At 35.5% G+C, this 20747-nt stretch overlaps 1 protein-coding gene across 4 annotated transcripts in view; it reads left to right on the forward strand.

Annotated features, from left to right (window-relative positions):
- RYR2 (ryanodine receptor 2) overlaps positions 1-20747 on the forward strand; it is a 793619-nt gene that overhangs the window by 310793 nt on the left and 462079 nt on the right. For all 4 annotated transcript variants that reach the window (XM_030936088.1, XM_030936090.1, XM_030936089.1 and 1 more), the window contains exon 4: positions 12221-12241. In XM_030936088.1, the coding sequence (XP_030791948.1) occupies positions 12221-12241 (21 nt within the window). The remainder of the gene's footprint in view (positions 1-12220; positions 12242-20747) is intronic.

The following is a 20747-nucleotide window of genomic DNA, read 5'->3' on the forward strand; positions in this document are numbered from 1 at the left end:
GTTCCCAGAATATAAGTATTTGTGTGAATGACAATTATATTACATGTAAGGAAATTAATTATATCATTTATTGATTCTTGAGGTACAGGCTCTAAAGCTCCAGCATGGATTTGATGTGGGTGGTATTGATTTGATTTGTATGTGGTTTCCCCATAAGGTTTTTTTTTTTTTTTCTTTTTTTGGAGACAGAGTTTAGTTCTTGTTGCCTGGGCTGGAGTGCAATGGCGTGGTCTTGGCTCACTGCAACCTCTGCCTCCTGGGTTAAAGCGATTCTCCTGCCTCAGCCTCCCAAGTAGCTGGGAGGCACCCACCACCACGCCTGGCTAATTTTCATGTATTTTTAGTACAGATGGGATTTCTCCATGTTGGCCAGGCTGGTCTTGAACTCCTAACCTCAAGTGATCCGCATGCCTTGGCCTCCCAAAGTGCTGGGATTACAGGCGTGAGCCACTATGCCAGGCCCCCATAAGGAGTTTTTAGTTCCTCTGGAAATTATTCAAGCATTGGTTAGGAACAAATATGTGCAGCTGGTTGAATCCAGCTAATGACTGGATTATTCTCATGGCATTTTGTTGGGGGCTGCCTTGATAATGTCTTCTTAGATCTAGGTGTTTAACTTGCCTGTAAGTATTGCACACTGTCCCTCCAGCAGACCGTTCCTAATTTAATTGCTATCATATGACCTCAGTTCTTACAAAGGAATCTGAAACTGTAATCTTACTTTATTTCTAGCTCGAATTAGTTCTTTATACTATTAGTTATCTATCCAAACTGAACTCAGTTCCTAAATATGCTACACTTTCTTCAGGTATATATTCTCCACATTGTTACCACACTAATTCCTCAACCTAGAATTCTGAGCCTTTCAAAAGTTTACCCCAGCCTTCTCTGCAAATGTCCAAGGAGGTGTCTTCCTTAAACCCTTTCATGAATCTCCCAGCCAGAAGTAGTATTTCTACTTATAGAGTTCCTTTTCACTGGATGTCCACATTTTCTTATTTTTGTCTCTCATTTTATATAGTGATTATTTGATATGTATTTTATACATTTTATTTACATTAGAATATGGTTTTGTTCAATGTCCATTCTTTAACCAACACCACATTGTCTTGATTCCTGTAGCTTTATAGTAAGTCTTTTTTTCTTTTTTGAGACGGAGTCTCGCTCTGTCACTAGGCTGGAGTGCAGTGGCGCCATCTTGGCTCACTGCGACTAACCTCTGCTTCCTGGATTCAAGCAGTTCTCCTGCCTCAGCCTCCTGAGTAGCTGGGACTACAGGCCCCCACCACCATACCCAGCTAATTTTTGTATTTTTAGTAGAGACGGGGTTTCACCTTGTTGGCCAGGATGGTCTTGATCTCCTGACCTTGTGATCCGCCCACCTTGGACTCGCAAAGTGCTGGGATTACAGGTGTGAGCCACCGTGCCCGGCCTATAGTAAGTCTTGAAGTTACGTAATGTCTGTCTCTGACTTTGTTCTTCTCCAATATTGTGATTATTGTGGGTGTTTTGTCTTCCCATATAAATTTTAAAATCAGTTTGTAAAAATCTACAAAATAAATTGCTGAGATTTTGATTGGGATGTACTGAATTGTTAGAAAGGTTAAAAAATTTCTGTATTCCTCTATTTACCCACCAGATTTTCATAGTGGATAGACCTAACATTTATTTCAGACTTTATTATTATATGAAATTTATTATTCATAATAGATCTAAGCCCGGGAGGTCAAGGATGAAGTGCTACTATACTCCAGCCTGGGCGAAAGAGAGAGACTCTGCCAAAAAGAAAAAAAGAAAAAAAGAAATGTACATATCCTGAGGATTTGAACAAATTCAGAAAACATTGAAACAGTGTTACATGAGCTGGAATTTATTTAAGAGTAGTAATCAAGTTGATTTTCTTTCTATTAATTTTAGCTAAGCAAAAGTTCCATCATTATTCATGACCGATGATTTCTTTCCTTATATTTATTCTGACTTTTCAATCATACATTTAAATTAATACACATTCCCAGAGGTGTTACTCTAAGCTGAATATTTTCTGACAAAGTCTATTATTGTGTCTAATAACACTCTTTATCACTATATTTTAGAAATGTCTAATATTAAGATTAGTCCCCCTCTTTCTTTTCCCCTCCTCCCCAAATTGTTCTTACTCTTTTTGACTATCTCCCAAATGAAATTACTTGTGGAATTTAATTTCAATTAGTAATTCTGATAAGTAGTCTCCATGGAAGAGACTTACTATATTCTTTACTTAGCACCCGTCCATCTACTCGAGTTTGTTAACATTAAGGTTTATGCAACAGCCACTTTTATAATATTCTGTGTTTAGAGAAAGGAGATTTTGATAATTTTGAGTTAGTGCATATCCAGGCTGGGTGCGGTGGCTCATACCTGTAATCCCGGTACTTTGCAAGCGTCAGGCGGGCGGATCACTTGAGCCCAGGAGTTCGAGACCAGCCTGGGAAACATGACGAGACTCTGTCTCTACAAAAAATAAAAAAATTAGCCAGGTGTGGTGCAATGTGCCTGTAGTCCCAGCTGCCTGGAAGGCTGAGAGGTGGGAAGATTGCTTGAGCCTGGGATGTCAAGGCTGAAGTGAGTGCTACTACTGCTACTATACTCCAGCCTGGTGAAGAGAGAGACTCTGCCTCAAAAAAAAAAAAAAAAAAAAAAAAAAAAAAAAAAAAATCCTGAGAATTTGAACAAATTCAGAAAACATTGCAATAGTAGTACATGAACTTTTCCTATTCTAAAGTAAGAATAATTTAGAAAGTAGTAGATCTTAGTTCTTTATTACCTAGTTTAAATTTTAAAAGAAAGCATTTATACTTATGAATAAAATTTCTAAACGCTTTCCTTGTATTGAGTTGTGTGTGTGTTAATGTATGAGATTGCTGAGTTTATTGTACTAAGTCGGCTTCAATGTTTGACAGATCTAAAAAAACGGGGAGAGTTCTGCCTGACTAATACTGCAAAACTGTGGTAAAGTTAGGAAATTGGGCTAACATTTAATTAAGTCAATTACTGGCCTCACTTTTGTGCTTCATTTGCTCATTTAAACTTATGGTAAATTTCTTTCTCAAACTAATGGCAGAAAAGACTTTGTGGTCTCATGCTGTTAAAGTGCATATCACCTACAATATTACAGTATGAAGAGATGCTTTTCCTTCTATTTATAATTCTCCCACATTAATGTCATGTCTGTCTGTTCTAATTTAGTGCTTTGTATTTTTCATTTTAAAAGTACCTGGTCTGCTCCTGTGAACATTTAGGTAGATACCTCGGTTTGAGGTCCTGTGAATCTGTGATTCTGTTATTTGTAAACATGTATGAAAATAGAAAAGAGGCTGGGCGTGGTGGCTCACACCTATAATCCTAGCACTTTGGGAGGCAGGAGGATTGCTTAAAGCTGAGAGTTTGAGAGCAGCCTGGGCAACAAAGAGAGACCCCTGTCTCTACAAAAAAAAAACAAAAAAAACAAAACAAAAAAACTAGCTGGATGTGGTGGTGTGCACCTGTAGTCCCAGCTACTCAGGAGGCTGAGGTGGGAGGATTACTAGAGCCTAGGAGTTCCATGCTGCCCTGAGCTATGATTGTACCACCCTAGGTAACAAAGCGAGACCTCGTCTCAAAAACAAACACAAACAAACAATCAAAAAGCCAGAGAGACAGAGAAAAATAAAGAAAAATACATACCTATAATAATAGATCCTCAATATATATTAGTTTCTTTCCCTTTCTTCTTTTAAGATGAATTTACTGCTTATTGAAATATAGCTGACTGATCTAAATGCTGATGTTTTAATGAGAAGTATATAATGTGGATTTCATTTAATTCTGTCCTAAGTCACAGTTTGGCCACATACTTAACAAATCCCTAGGCACCAAGGATTTTGGGTTTTGTTGGGAAGAAAACATCTAGGCCAGAAACAATGTACTTTTACTTTGTTTTGAATCTTTTATTGTTTGGATCAGACCTTGTTTAAAAACTTTAGAGAAAAAATTTAATAGTTCCGTTTCTGCCAGTAGACTAATATTCCAGCTGTGGGAAAAACGAGAAACAAGCAAGACACCCAAACCGCCTCCAAACCAGAAGTTTTAAAAGGATTAAATTTAAAAGATTTAATCAGAATATATTCAATTTAAAAGGAAATAAGATTGAGGCATTGGAAACTTCTGAGGTAGCTAGGACTTGAAGAGACCTAAATCCCAGCAGTAAGAGAAGTGCACTGGGGTGGGTCTAACATTTTTTTATACCACTTTTCCCTTTGGGGCATTTGCTGAGTATTCATTTGGGCAGAGATTAAGGCAGAGGAGCCTGCAAAGTTTATGTAATCTCAGGCCTGACAACATAGGCAGAATTCGAGGGTACAAGATCTTGAAGGAAAAGAGATAGAAATAAGGCTTACACTCTGAAGAGGCTTTCCCCTTGAGTTATTTCTGTGTTGGTTGTGGTGTTTTTATTATTATTATTATTGTTACGAGACAGGGTTTCCTTGTCCAGGCTGGATTCGAACTCCTGGGCTCAAGTAATCCTCCTCTCAAGTAGCTTGGGTAACTGTCATGTACCACTATTCCAGATCATTTTTCTGTTATTAACCTTTGGGAAACAAGCTAAGAAGCTTAGCAGAAAGCAGATCAAAAGGTCAGCAGTATAGTAAGATGTGACTATTGATTCTGTGAAACAATTCTAATAATGTCTTGTGAGGTCTAATCTTGTGCTGGGGGGCCAAAAATTTGTTTCAGTGGTTGCTAAGGAGTAGGGGTTTTGATAATCATTCCAGGCTCTCAGTTGGAATCCTTGGAAGTTATAATTACTAGAAGAGAGGGTGAACTAAAGGTAGGCTGAATCTTGCTAAGTCTGAAACCCAACCTTCAATCTACTCAGCCCAAATGGAATTGGTGTTATCTGCCCATCATCTAGGTGCCAGCCATAGGTACATCTTTTCTGGAGGAAGAAACAGAATTAGCTTGTATACAGATTTTAACACACAGTATCTGATGTGCAGTTAAAAATGTTATTAGGAAATAAGGAGTCAGGATCAAGAGAAAATCTGACAGTAGAAATAGACCCATAAGTGATCCAGGTATTGGAATTATCAGTCACAGACCTTAAAACAATTGTGAAATCTACAACGAAAAAAATCAAATGGAAAATCAAATACTGAAAACCACAATAAGTGAAGTAAGAACTCAGAAGATTAGTTTAACAGCAGCTGGGACATAGTTGAAGAAGGGATTCATGAACTGAAAAATAGATTAGTTGAAAATATCCAGACTGACCTATGCAGAGAAAAGGATATTAAGAATAAAGGGAAAAAATCATAAAAGATGCATTAACTCTAGTAATAAAATCTAACATACAAGTAACTGGATTCCCAAACTGTGGTGGATTTGGAGCTATAATAGTGAGATTCAAGATTACTGTCAATCCTAAGAAAGATTAATACTTATAAAACCACACTGTGGTGTACCATAGTAAAAGCGTTGAAAACTAGAAAAATTAAAAAATCTTAAAAGTAGCTAGAGGAGGGAACAAAATTAAAAAGCCATAATAAGACTGATATGAGGACACCTTAGAAAAATGTGAATCAGAAGACAAAGGCATCTTTAGTGTTGTGAGGAAAAATAATCACTAACTCTGTATTCTAGCCAGATAAAGATGTCCTTCAAAAGTGAGAGTGAAGTAAAGACATTTCCAGACAAATAAAAATTGAGATAATTTACATATAAGAGTTGGGGTTCTTCAGGCAGAAAGGAAATGATACCAGAGTGAAAACAGGAAATACAGAAGGGAAAGAAGACTAAGGAAATACGTGGCCAAATGTAAATTAATGCTAACTATACAAAATAATCGTATTAATGCCTTGTGAGGGTTAAAATATATGTGCAATTAAAATGCACAATGATAATAACGCAAAAGGTGGGAGAGGATAAAATTGTCAACCATGTTCAAAGATCCTTTTTCTGGAACAAGGTGAAGTTACTAATTTATATTTATAATGAAAGAGTTAATCACAATGGAAGATTATTAAATGTCATGGATGAACATGCAACCTCTAGGGTACTAACCGAAAGAATAAGAAAGAATAACCAACAACTTTCCAGAAGGAAAAATGCAGTATCAAAATATTTGATTAGTGTAAAGGCAGGAAGAAAGGAGGGAAAAGAAATAAGAACATATGGGCTGAATCTGTTCTTAAATTAGATTATGGTGACGGTTCACAACTGTGTAACTATACCACAAAGCACTGAAATTGTGTACTTTGAATAAATGAACTTTATGGTATGTAAATTATATTTCCATAAAGCTACGTAAAGAGAACACAAGACCAATATAATACAGATAATATGATAAATATAACTGTATAATAAATATAAACTCATATTTTAAGAATAAAACTAAATGTAAATTGACTAAATACTTCAATCAAAATTCGTGGATTGTCAGATTTTATTAACTGCAATTGTATGTTGCTCACCAGAGATATACTTTAAGACTATCTTACAGAAAAAGTAAAAGCTATAGGATGGTAAAATTGTATATATGGTAAAGTTGAATCTAAAGAAAGCTGGTATAACTATATTAATATCTGAGAAAGGGCTGGGTGTGGTGGCTCATGCCTGTAATCCCAGCACTTTGGGAGGTGAGTGGATCCCTTGAGGTCAGGAGTTCAAGACTAGCCTGGCCAACATGGAGAAACTCCGTCTCTACTAAAAATACAAAAAATTAACCAGACGTGGTGGCATGTGCCTGCAGTCCCAGCTACTCAGGAGGCTGAGGTAGGAGAATAGCTTCAACCCAGGAGGCAGAGGTTGCAGTGAGCCAAGATCGCACCACTGTACTCCAGCCTGGGTGACAAACATAAGAATCCATCTCAAAAAAAAAAAAAAAAAAAAAAAAAAAAAAAAAAAAAAAAAAAAAAAATCTGATATCTGAGAAAGAATTTAGGGCAGAAAGTATTGCGAGAAATCAAGGTGGACATTTCCCTATGATAAAAAAGTCAGGTTATAAGAAAAATAATTCTGAATTTACATGAATCTAATGATATAGCTTTCAAACTTAAACAAAAATTGACAAAATTATCAGGAGAAATCAATCAACATTCAATGTATAAGACCACGCTTCTCACGGTATAACAATAATCAGGCAAATAAATCAATGAGGATGCAGAAATCTGAACAGCATGATTAATTAACATACATATTGATGGTTATAGAACACTGCACCATATGCTGAGAAAGTACACATTTGGTTCAAGTGCAGATGGAGCATTTACCAAAATTGATTATGGAGGAAGTATAAGCAAATTTCAAAGGTTTGAAATAAGAGTGTATTCTATTCCTTTCTTATCATATAATTAAGAAATAAGTAACGAAAGGAATTGCAAATCCATAAGTCTAGGAATCAACAAGTTAATCACAATGGCAAATTATGAGATATTTTTAATTGGATAAAGTGGAAAACATGAGACGTAGCTAAAACTGTGGATACAGTTAAAACTGAGTAGAGGGAATTTTTTGGCCCTAAATACATAAGAAGAACTGAATAATTAATTATCTAAATATCTCAAGAAGACCACAAAGAGAAAATATTAAACCTGAAAAATGTAGAAAGAAGAAATAATAAAGAGCAGAATTTATGAAATAGAAAAAATAATGAGCAGAATTTATGAAGTAGAAAGAAACATAAATCATCCAAGCCAATAGCTGGTTTTTTGAAACGACTAATAAAATTGATGAGCCTTTGGAAAGACTGAATACAAAAAAGAGAGAATATAAAATTAACAATATTAGGAATGAAAATAGGAAATCACTGGAGAACCTCCAAACAATGAAAAGATAATGAGAATACTGTGAATAGCTTTATTCCAAAGAAATTAAAACTTTCTAGAAACAATATAGTGTTAGCAAAATACAGTTTACCAACCCTAACACTAGAAGTGGGAAATTACATTTATTAAATAAAATGAATTGATCATTAAAGCCTTCTCACAAAGAAGTCCAGGCCCAGATGGCCTCACTGGTGAATTCCACCAAACATACAAGGAAAGAATAATACTAATCTTAAACTCTTTCATAATACTTCCCAGCCGATTTCATGAGGCCAACATAACCCTGATCCTAAACTGTGACAAAGACCTTGCAAAAAAAAAATAATAATAAAGGTATAGACTAATATTCATCAGGGACCATAGGTGTAGAAATCCTCCATAAAATGTTAGCAAATCCATCCCATTGACAGATCAACTCAATAGCCTATGACAATCAAGTTGGGATTCAAAACCAGTTACTGTCATTTACCTTATTAAGAGAAAAAAAGAAAAATATATTTATTTTAACAGATACTATAAAAACATTTTAAAATATTAAATGCCTATTCATTGCAATATTAGTAAGTTGGCATGTAAGAAAAGTTACTTAAACTGATAGAAATGATCAAATCCAAAACTGGTGAAATCTTGAATTCTTTGAAGGCAATGTTGAATAAAGTTGGGAAAACTGAGCTTAGCAAAGTCACAGCTCATTATAAATAATTCAGTTATATTTTTATATTCTAGTAAAAAGCAATTACAAAATAAAAATAAGTGATTTCACTCATATTAGTATAATAAAACAACACACACCTAGGAATAACTCTAATGAAAGATGTGCAAACTTTTACACATAAAATTGGAAAACGTTTTGAGAAAAATAAAGATGACCTTAAAAAAGGGATAAATATACCATGTTCATATATTGGGAGGCTCAGTATTACAAAGATGACAGTTCTCTTCCAATTGATTGGGTAGATCAATGTAATCGCAATCAGAATCCCAGCAGTTTTTCTTCTTGTGTGCATGAAAGTTGAAAAAGCCAGTTCTCAATGAAGAAGAGCAAGAGTATCAAATACAACTTTGAAGAAAAGAACAAGGTTAGAGTCTTTGACTCCTGGATATCAAGACTTATTTTAATGTTGCAATAAGACTGTTGAGTATTAGGACAGAGAGAGAAAAATAGACCAGGGTAGAGTTCATCAGTAGATCCACACATTTGTCTCTGGACACATTAGTAAGTGACGACACAGTGCTAATGGGGAAAAGATGTATTTTTTTAATAAATGGTCATTTGGATAGATACATGAGGGTGGGTGAGGAGACGACTCTTAACTCCCTCCCTACCATCTTACATAAAAAGTCAGTATCAGGTGTGTTGCAACTTTCAGGGGAAAGGCAAAATAATGAACTTTCTAGAAAATTTAGTGGCTTTAGTAGCTTTGTGTCGTTTTATTGTGTTGTTGAAGATTTGCGTGTAATACCTTATATGTCATTTGTTTTCTAGTATGTAAAATGCAGATGATAAGATTACATGTGAAATGCATGGCTCAAAGCCTGCCACATGGTAACTGCTTTAACTCAACAGAATTATCCATCTTAAACAGTAAAATAAAATTAATCAATTCGAAAGAAGCAACCCAACTTTTTTTTAAAAAAAGTTTATGGAATAGCTCATGTTTATGTGCCCTAAATTTGTAATTAAAATATGAATGCACATGATGGGTGGATCACTTGAGGTCAGGAGTTCGAGATCAGCCTGGCCAAAACATGGTGAAACCCCATCTCTACTAAAAATACACAAACTAGCTAGGTGTGGTGGCGGGCACCTGTAATCCCAGCTACCCAGGAAACTGAGACAGGAAACTTGAACCCAGGAGGCGGAGGTTGCAGTGAGCCAAGATCCCACCACTGCATTCCAGCCTGGGTGACAGAGTGCGACTCTGTCTCAAGAAAAAAAAAAAAAAAAAAAAAAAAAAGGAATGCAACAGTAGAGATGTTGTTTGGATTATATGTGTTTCATATAGTCATATAATTTAAAAATAATTATTTGTATTAGATTGTATTAGATGCTTATGTCCTTTATGCTAAATCAAGTTGGTGTTTAAATAACTATTGTTTCTTTTAAGGGGAATTTTGTTTTTATTTTGAAATTTTGAAATAAAATTGCTCTTTTTATTAATGTTAATATGATAAGACATTTAATGTAATTTCCTGCAGATATTAAAATAGTCATTTTCTTTAATAAGATCCATATATATTTTTAATATTCCACATACTTGGGTAAGTTATTGGAAAAAATGTTCCTCTGTCTTATATGTTTTATGGATTTGTAACTGCTTAAATTCTAAAATTGGTTAAGTTTACTGTGAATTTTATATTTCCTTTTCTTGATTAGCTCCATTTGAATCATTCTTTTCACCATTTGCAGGAATTTAAATGATTCTTGTTAACAAGAACAAGAGACGTGTCATGAAATTGTTCTGCATTGCTTATGCATAATTACAGTTTTATTGTATGTTAGTCAGTCTTTTAACCCTGTGGACCATTTGTCTTGTCTTGTGTGTCTAGCTGATAATTCACTCCCAGCAATGCTGTTGCTAAGCTTTTCTTTGGGTATTTGGATATTCTGTTTGTTACATTATTGCTCCTAATTCTTGCTCCTTGAAGAACTGTGTCTTTTGTAATATAGAACATTAAAGAACTCCTGTTACTATCATTAGTAACTATGACTCTTGATTATAAATTCTTTCTTCTGGAAAAATCCCATAACTTTATCTTTGCACTGACGGGAGTGTGTGTGTGTGTGTGTGTGTGGATGGGGGGGTGGGGGTGTGTATGTATGTGTGAATGACTGACATGCAGAGGTGAACCTGATGATGGCAAAATACAATGTCTTTGATAATCATTGATAGCACTAAAAATATGGCATATTCTATTTTCCTGATAAATGTGAAAAGGAAGTGATTTAAGTTTTTTAGATTTTTTGGGGGGAGAGAATAAATATAACAATTTGCCCTTTTAGAGGTAGAAAAGTGCACAAAACAATTGCACTATGCTGGACATGCCTCTTTTGCTTCCCTTTGCCCCAGGATCTAAAGAAATGGATTCATCACTCCAGTAAGTTAATGTTTGAGAGGAAGTCTTCAACTTTCTGTAACAACAAAATATCTTGAAAAATGTATAGTGAAAATCAGGCCTTTCTGTTCAGTCAAGTGTTTTTCTTAAATAACAACAGTGTGTTTGTAAAATGCAAAGGAGGAAGTAGGTTTAGAACAGATTTTTCTGAAGACTAAGTAAATTACAAAATAAGCCAAAATGCTCTGTTAAAAGTAAACTATTGAATTTCATTAGGACTTCATAAAATTCTACCTGTATATTTAGGTTGATCTTTTAAATATCACTTTATAACATTTTTAAAAGAATCACTCTGTATGATGCTTTTTATGCACATTGCTTCCCAAAAGCTTGTTTACCAAGGCATTGGAGATTCCTAGCTAATAGCCCAAGATTTCTGCCTAAGTAGCGTTAGCTTCTTACCTAATTAATGAGTTTTCTAAGAAAAAAAAATTACAAAGAAACTTTCATACGTGAAGGGCGTGAAGCACACCACAGTTCCCACAGGACATTCTATAGATGGGAGGTGAGTTAAGGAAACTTACCTTTGAGACTGAGTATGTCCCTCAATGTTGAAATTTTTTATTCTGATTTATTTTCAAGGAATCCTAGGGTGTTGTAGAAGACAGTCTTGGTTGACAAATGACTTTTTTGTTTGTTCTATTTACAATGTGGGTATGATTATAGTCACTTAAATTTTAAAGAGCCACATAATGATTAAGAGACTAAGATTCATTTATGAATACAATTTTAAAAAATAATTTGATTCCCATATAACTTCAGAACTATTTGTTAAGGCATGCCTTTATATTGTGAAATTGTATGAAATGCTAGAAAGATTAGAGTAAGAGAAATTTTACTCTAAGTGTCACGAGAGAAATTGTAGTTAGACACCATATCTCTAAATCGGTCTTTTTAATTAAATCAGTTTTTATAGTTAGAGGAGAGTAGTAGTTCTTAAATCAGAAGGCCTGTTACCTTTGAGAATTAGAAATGTTCATGTTTGCTCTTAAATATATTGGATTTTCATGATTTCATGTACCTGGTGCATTTCCAGTCTAATGTCTTTTAGAGTTCTGACTGCTAAATTAACTTAGTTCTTTTTGTTTGGTGAGATTAAATGTTGTTAATTAAAAACTTGAGTACAATTTTTTATGCTTTAGAATTGGAAATAGATTGTGGTGCAAGGACCAAATTGATATCAGTTCATTTAAATGATAGTAATTGAAACGTTGCTAGGTGTTTGTTTGTTTGTTATTTATTTTGGCTTTTTCTTTCCACAGCAAGTTGATGTGGAAAAATGGGTATGTGTCTCCATGTATTTGCAAAGAAATTGTGATCTACAAGTGCATGCTTGCTATTGCCTCTAATCTTTTATTTTGCTTCCTAGTGGTGGCTTGTACTATTAGTGTTCAAACTAACTGCTTTGTTGCAATGAACACGTGTTTTACAGGTCTCTAAAGAGAACCTTATGTTTCTGGTTTTGCTTCATCTGAAATGAGGCCTATTAAAGTACTTTCCATCCCTAGAACCATATAGTTTTTATATAATTTGTTTTGTAATTATTATGTGCTCTGGCCAACAGAAAGGTGTTTATTATTTATACTGTGTATCTTTTGCAAACAAACTTGACTGTTTAATCTCAAAATTCCACTGCTTAGTCCTTATATTTTTGTATGTATTGTAGAAGAAGACAATTATATATATAGTCATAGAACCTTTTTTTTTTTTTTTTTTTTTTTTTTGGTATAGATGGAGTCTCACTATGTTGCCCAGGCTGGTCTTGAACTCCTGGACTCAAGTGATCCTTCTGCCTCAGCCTCCCAAAGTGATGGGATTACACACAGGAGCCACTGTGCCAGGCCCTGTAGAATCTTAAGCAGTGAAGGTGAATGAGCATGTAGAAAAAGGCAGTTGCAGGATTCTGGAGGCTAATTCTTAGAGCCCAGGTTGTCACAAGTTGTGCAAAAAGTTATGTTGCTTCTTTTGGTCTTGGTTTCCTTATCTGTTAGTAAAAAATAAAGGAGAGAGGAAATACACCAAGGTACTTTCCAATATTTAACACACCAGGATTCTGAATGGAAATCCAAGTCTCCTCAAGACTGATATTCCTGCTCCACTTTTTCCCAAGAGTACAAAACAGTGAGGCTTTTCAGTGTTGAAATGTTTTGTTTTCATTTGCTCTGCGACTTGTACTAAGAATCCTTTAAGATTGACTTAACTGATGGCTTTATTTTATCTTCATTGTTTTTCTGGTCCTACGATCCAACATTTTGAGAATTTTGCCATCTTTCCAGTGCCCTTTCAGTAGTGTTTTCCAACAATTTCATGTTCATTTGTCTTAAAAAAAATTTTTTTTAGCCCTTTAAAGACAAGGAAACTTGTTTTTTAATTTACCACTTCCAATGACCTTTGAAAACTACGACTTCTATGTTATATTGCTGAGAATAATTTAAAGTCTTCATCTCTCTCTTTATAACTGAACTACTACTACTTTTGACCAACTATTTGTTTTTTAAATTTCCTACCCTCCTCTTTGGCTATAGTTAAAATGCTAATCCAAGCTTCACATTTTTCTTGTCTTGGTAAGGGAAGCCTGCTTCCTTCTCAGAACACACATGACACCTCTGTGTCCTGCACTTCCCTAATATCAGCATCCTACAACATAGCTCTCTGTCTTTTCCCATCCTTGCATCCCTTCACTTCCATTACGCTATTTCTGTGCCACATCTGGATTGGTATTGACCAACCACTCAAGCTGCTTTTACTTATTTTGTAAATAGCATTTGCCGGTAAATAAAATCACCTTTTCACCATTGTCTAAAAGTTTTCCCCTCTGTTCCTCTGCGGATTTGGTTACTTTCGATCTGCCTATGTTATTTTTTTCTTTCTTATTCCTATAATAATTTATTTATTTTATTTGTATTAAGTTTATTTGTAAATCATTGCAGCAGAGATTGCCTTCCAGTTCTGAGGAACTATCTGAGAGATTTTCTGAGCTGAAAACCTTCAGGCTTAGTTTGCCAGTGGCTGGCTTAATAATCTTATGTAGCCTCTTCATTGGCCATAATCTCTTTGTCTATAGGACTAGAATCTGCTTTACTCCTTTTTTTCTTAAATATGACTATTATGTCAATGCTAAACATATTGATGCCAAAATATATGTTCATTTAGAAGTCATATAATGAAGAGATTCTGCTGGGTTTTAGAACACTGATGAGCATTCTGTGTAAATGTTGCAGCAAATTTCAGACTGGAGCTCTTTTTTTCTTTGAAGACCTATGCAGTTCATATCTTTTGCTTTGGCCATTAGAAGTTTGAAATTCTGCTGTTACAGATATACCTGGAAGGCCAACAGAAAATAATTTAACCCTCTACCCACTTAACCAAGGACTACTCCTCTGCCCCTTGGCTTAAATTAGAACCGGTCCCATGACCTTTCTCATATTCCAAGAGTAAAATACCCCACAGACATTTCAAGTCATACAGTTCTCATTTCAGTAATTAAAATGCCCAAACCTGTATAATAGGTGAACTCGAAGCTAATTCAAGTTAACTTGTCTAGGGTAGAGCTGGAGGGAGGGATATCTGGGAAGCTGTTTCTTGCTTGTCCCGCCGGGTTCCTCACGCCCTACTTGGTACCCAGAGAGTCTGCCACTCTCAGGTGCTGTGGGAAGGAGATAGAAGAGAAAGCTTGGCAGGAAAGGTCTGCTTTGATCATAGTGTCATGCACTGGGCTTGCCAGGTTTCTAATGCTGACTTTCTCTGTGGGTACTTGGCACTGGTCTTTTGGGGAGCTTCCATCCCCAGAAATCTCTGACCTGAGGTGCTCTTGCTGCAGACAAATGCGTCTCCACTAGCTGGCCAGTGGCAATTCCTTCCTCTTCCTGGTAGTTCTTGGTGGCCTCTGAGACAATCCCAAGCTGGATCTATCTAGTATGGCCCCCATTTGCTTGTTGGCAGTGTAGTCACTTCCCAATTGCAGCCCTATAGGGCTATTCCCAGCCTTTTGCCTCACAGTCTCCAGGCAGAGTCAGACACCAGTCTACGGTGTCCCAGATCCCAGGGACATCTGGTATCTCTGAAGCCACCCTTGCTAGGCTTGAAGTGAGGGCAAGCTTGGGAGGCAGACAGGATTCCAGGTCCACCTGCACTTCTCTCCAAGAAACCGTCCCTTTGCTCTCTGGCCTCTAATAACACACTGGAGGTGGGCAGTCAGCTAAAGGCAGCCAGTGGATTTGCAGCCACCCTCTTTGGCATCTCTGCTTAGATGGCATAACAGTATGTTTTGGAACATGATAGTACAGGTGGTCCTCCACTTGGGGCGAGATTATATCCTGAAAAGCCCTTCAGAAGTTGAAAATATCATAAGTGAAAAATGCATGTAATACACCTAACCCACAGAACATTATAGCTTAACTTAGCCTCCCGTAAACATGCTCAGAACACTTACATTAGCTTACAGTGGGACGACATCATCTAACACAAAGCCTATTTTACTGAAATGATGAAGAGCTCATATAATTTATTGAATACTATACTGAAAGTCAAAGACACAGTGGTTTAGGGGTACTCAAAGTACAGTTTCTGCTGAATGCAAATCACTTTCATGCTGTCGTACAGTTGAAAAATCATAAATAGAACCATGTTAAGTCAGGGACCTTCTTGTAAATCCCCTTCGGAGACTGGTCACTGTTTTGTTTTGGGACAGATGTGCTGTTTTAACTTCTGTTATACTTGCTTGTCTAGGGTGCCTTTATTACTGCCAGATTAAGACCTTTGTTGGGAGCCTTACAAAACTAAGGCTAAGCTAAGCTATCATGTTCTGTAGGTTAGGTGTATTACACGCCTTTTGGAATATATATGGACATTAAAATGGCTTCTGTATAAATCTTCTGATAATATTATTCTGGATAGTTTCATCAAAGGTCCATCTATCACCTTCTCTTTCTTTCTCTTTTTCTCCCTCCCTCTCACCATCCCCTTTTCTCTAATTCCCTTCCTGCCTTCATCTCCTTCCTTCTCTCCCTCCTCACTGTCTCCTTGAGCAGCTGTGCATCTGTTTAATCATAAGCCCACTGAGTTATCAAATGGTGCTCTTTACCCTTTAAAAGAGAATAAAACTTCGGAGTACTGGATAAGAAAGTAACTAATGGTCATTTCCATCTATTCCACTCCTAGCCCTTTTCGAACTCATAGCAATGGTTTCCAGTGTGGAGGCCTAGGATTCAGGTCATGAGTGGGGTGAAGACAGCAAAAGGATGGAACAGACTGTGAGATTGTTGTCTATGAAGCATTGTCTATAGACTGAGTGCTGTCTTACACATGTAGTTTCTCTTTAAAAATATGATGATGCTGTTGTAATTGTTAAAATCTATAATCATTGCAAATGTTTCTAACCAGAGAGTTGTTTAAAAATGCATTTCAACACACGACGGCTATTGTGAGAGAACCTGCAAAGTGCTTTCATGCTGTCAAGGTTCATTCATGTTTGAAATTGTTTTTAAATATATATGGAGTCTTCTGTATTCTGATATGGGCATCTTTTTGTGTGTAGGTGATGATCTGAATAGAGGGAAAGCTCTATATGTCTTCAGGACATTATTATCCATTTGCCCTCTGTAGAAATCAATGTGTTGCTTTTGATTTAGAGAAATTCTCTATCGAGACAAGCTGGGAAATGAAGAAAGCCCTAGATACCTCTTCTATTTCATGTTTTAGGCATTTATGCAGCTCTTTGCTTTATAAACGTGTCACGGAGATGAAGTGTGAGAACTTATAGTAGCTTATCGGAATCATTTATTTTTCTTTACCCTTCTGAAGAAGAACTACATAATTATATGTACATATATATGTCAAATTTATTATACTGGAAAGAAAAGACATTCCATTTAATTACTGTCTGTACGGAGCTGTTGATAGGCTGAAAAAAAACTGTTGCTACAAATATGCCAAAGAACAGAATGAATTATTTTTAAACATATCTGCATCTCACATAACTAGATTCCAGTGATGGTCATTAATATGAGTGATACAAGGGCATTTCAGTGGAATGTGTTATTATGTGTATAACTGCTCATTCATGGGCTGATAGACAAGCTCCTTTCTGATGATTTCTGTACCTGTAATCAGCATGTCTGTCTTTTCAGAGCATCTTGGACATTTTTAGCAGGGGAATCCTAGAAAGTGAAACATTTCCATAGGATTTATATAGGTATATTTTAAGACAGGGTCTTGCTGTATCACCCAGGCTGGTGTGTGACTCAAGTGATACTCCCACCTCAGCCTCCTGAGTAGCTGGGACTACAGGCATGTGCCACCATGCCTGGCCTACTTTTTGATTTTTTGTAGAGACAGTGTCTCACTATGGTGCCCAAGCTGGTCTTGAACTCCTGGGATCAAGCAGATACTCCTGCCCTGGCCTCTCCAAGTGCTGGGATTATAGGCATGAGCCACTGCACCCAGCCAGATATTTTCATCATAAGAGCAATAGTTGAAGTTTTTCAATCTCAAATGCTATTAGATAGTATATGTTGATATATATGTTTGAAACTCAGAATTGTTATTGTTAATTTTTTTCTCCTAAAAATTGTTGGAAGTATCATTAATTAATTATTGCTACCTAGAAATCCTAGTCTTTGATGGTGAAATAACTTTGTTTTCTCAACATAATGAAGTTTACCTGATATTTCCTCACAAAGGAGAGGTTGCCAGTTGGAGAATTATGGACAATCCTAGCATCTTGATATATGGAGAGGAAAAGATGGCAAAAAGGCTTAAATTTGATGCATATTTTGTGTGCAGAGTAGGGCATTTTGCCTCCTTAATGGAAATTTCATGCTAGAATGACTTCTGAGGCTATTCTGAAATTGTTGCATTTGATAATCCTTTTTAATGGCAAGCCCCCAAATGTTTGGTGCTTTGTCACTAAATCCTTACCTATATAATTTTTGAGGAGACATTTCAGTAACAGTTTCGTTTTAAAGTTCTAAGGTAGGTTTTTAGAAGTGTGAGTTTTTAAAAATCAGTTTTTAGTTCATGAAACTGAAATACCAGTTTTAAAAAATCCAGGTTGAACTGAAAGGCATCCTTATGATAGAAGAGCTTTTCTACATCACCTGAATTATTGTTTCCTTCTTTGCACCAAGAACAGATTAAATATGCATTCTCTTGATATCCAGTACTTGTTAGCAATTTTCAGGGTAAAGTATTGCCATTTGATTTGTTTTTTCTATTCATAATCATTTGCATTTGCTTGGAAAGTGCCTTAGCTTATGCTTATGGACAAAAGATGATTCTGCTTCTTTTTGTCATCCATTTGACACCCAGGGCCATCTATGTGTTAAAATGTAACAATAGCAATTTCTCTCCCTGGCTTCCATGTTAATGTAGCATGTACCCTCAGGTTTTGCTTGTATTTGGAGCTCCATCTGACCTGTCAATTCTGGATTAATCTAAACCTAGGACACTGAGTTACTGACACCTGCAGTTTTAGCCTAAAGAACTAAAATTTCCACCTTTGTGTTTCGGTGCAAATTAATCATCCAAAAAAATCTAAGACACAAAGCTGGTTGGAATCCATGACTATCGTTGCCCATATAGTCATCCCTTACTCTATTTTGTGTAATGAAATTTTAGCTCTTGTCTATTAAACCTCTCATTAGTGAAATAAATCAAATAGTTAATTTATTTGCTAACTTACTGTAAGCACAAAAACTACATTCTCCACACCCAAAGAGGCTGCTTTCTTCGATGTTTATCTTTGTGTTTCTTTTTTCTACTTTCCATCATATCAATTTTAAAGGGTTTTTGTTGTTATTCTTTTTCTGTTTGTTGCTTTTATCATACAGAAGCAGTGCTTATATTGAATTGAACTAATATACTCATCTTTTTTGTTTTAATGTGCTTTGCTTTCTTCTTTTGCCTTAAACGATCCCTTTGAATGTCGCCTGATGCTATAACTTTGGTAATGTCTAGCCCTTAAACCAATTTGAACAAGAAATGATTTGTACAGAAAGTTAATGTCTGTAATGCCACTAATACCACAAATCTTTCATGTTCTTGATTATCTTTTGAAAATGATGTTTGTGTATTACACCTGCTCTTCTTTCTCATTCTACAGAAGGATATTTCAGCATTAGCTATTTTTCAGTAGTCATACTATTTTATCGTGTATGCAGCTTGCTATCCTCTGTGTCTTATTCTTCTTGCGGTCAGACACGACTTAGCAATGTGGAATGGCAGACCTCAGTCACTTGGCCGACCACTCTTTTTTTTGTTGTTGTAAATACCTACTACAGTTTTAAAGCGGTTCAACTTAGATACCTGACAAAATCAGGCTGAGAACATTTTCTAAAGAAAAATCTCCCAAACCTAGCTTAATTAAAAAAAAAAAAAAATCTCATGGAGAAAGTACCTCTTAACAAACCATGTGCTGTACCCAAATGTTAGGTTTTTGCATTTCTTTGAATTAGGGCTTAATAATGATTTTGCCTAATTCTTTAGTGATAGCTCTCCCATTAGTGAGTCACATGTGATTGGTCAGTTTAACATGGAAAGTAAGTTTCCTGATAATTATATGTGATTAATATCAGTTATAAAAATGTAACTAAACAGCCTGTATTTTCTAAGCCAAGAATGAAAGCTGCTTTACAGTTTTTCCTTAAAATTGTAATATTGAAAATGAAAAAATTAGTCTCAATAGAATTTCCCTTTAATAATATGCATATTACTATGTAAATATGTTTCAGGTTACAAGAAACATATTTCTGGATTAATCTAAACCTAGGACACTGAGTTACTGACACCTGCAGTTTTAGCCTAAAGAACTAAAATTTCCACCTTTGTGTTTCTGTGCAAATTAATCATCCAAAAAAATCTAAGACACAAAGCTGGTTGGAATCCATGACTATCATTGCCCATATAGTCATCCCTTACTTACAAGAAACACATAAAGATAAATATTGAAGAAAGCAGCCTCTTTGGGTGTGGAGAATGTAGTTTTGTGCTTACAGTAAGTTAGCAAATAAGTTACAGAAAATTGTAATATTTACAAATATCTATACTGGAAAACTTTTCCTTGCTGTTTTTCTTACAACTATGATATCTTTACTCTGTAGGACTTAGACATCAACCTGACAACTAAATTCAGCCCTAAGTTTGGAAATATATCATTGTTTTCTTTTTCCTACTCTTTCATCTGTGTAACTATCCTAGGAATAAGAAGTCAAAGAAACTTTAGAGGTCTAAAGAAAAATGAAGTTATTTGTAGATTTGCATGCACACACACATAATACACATTACGTTTTGTAGAAGAAAAAAAGAGCTATTATATAATTTATGAAAGGAGACTGTGTCATTTTAAGAGAAATAGAAATGCTTTTGTGATTTTTCTTTGAAATTCACCTTTCATAATATTCAGTGTCTAAGAAATTGCTTACTGTTACTTTGCATGAAATGAGAGCCGCTCATTGCAGCGTATTAGTTTACGATCTCCCTTACCTGTTTTAATCTACTGTTTTTATTAAAATGAGTTGGGTTGCTGTTTGCTTTTATCACTGCAATTTTATGAAAAAGATGAAAGTTGGTTTTTAAAAAGCATTTTCAGATGATCAATTTTAAAGATGATATCGTTTTTGGTGCTGAAATGGGTTGTAAATGGAATCACTCATTAAAGTAGAGCAGCATGCTTTCACAGAAAAAGGAAGAAACTAATGTAAAAACTTTTTAAAAGAATTTTGCTCGCTACAGCTTTTCTCTAGCATGTAGTTGATACTAAGTTTTGTTGCGATAACACGGTGAATGTTTTTT

The sequence above is a fragment of the Rhinopithecus roxellana genome, chromosome 8, assembly GCF_007565055.1.
Source record: "Rhinopithecus roxellana isolate Shanxi Qingling chromosome 8, ASM756505v1, whole genome shotgun sequence".
NCBI lineage: Eukaryota > Metazoa > Chordata > Mammalia > Primates > Cercopithecidae > Rhinopithecus > Rhinopithecus roxellana.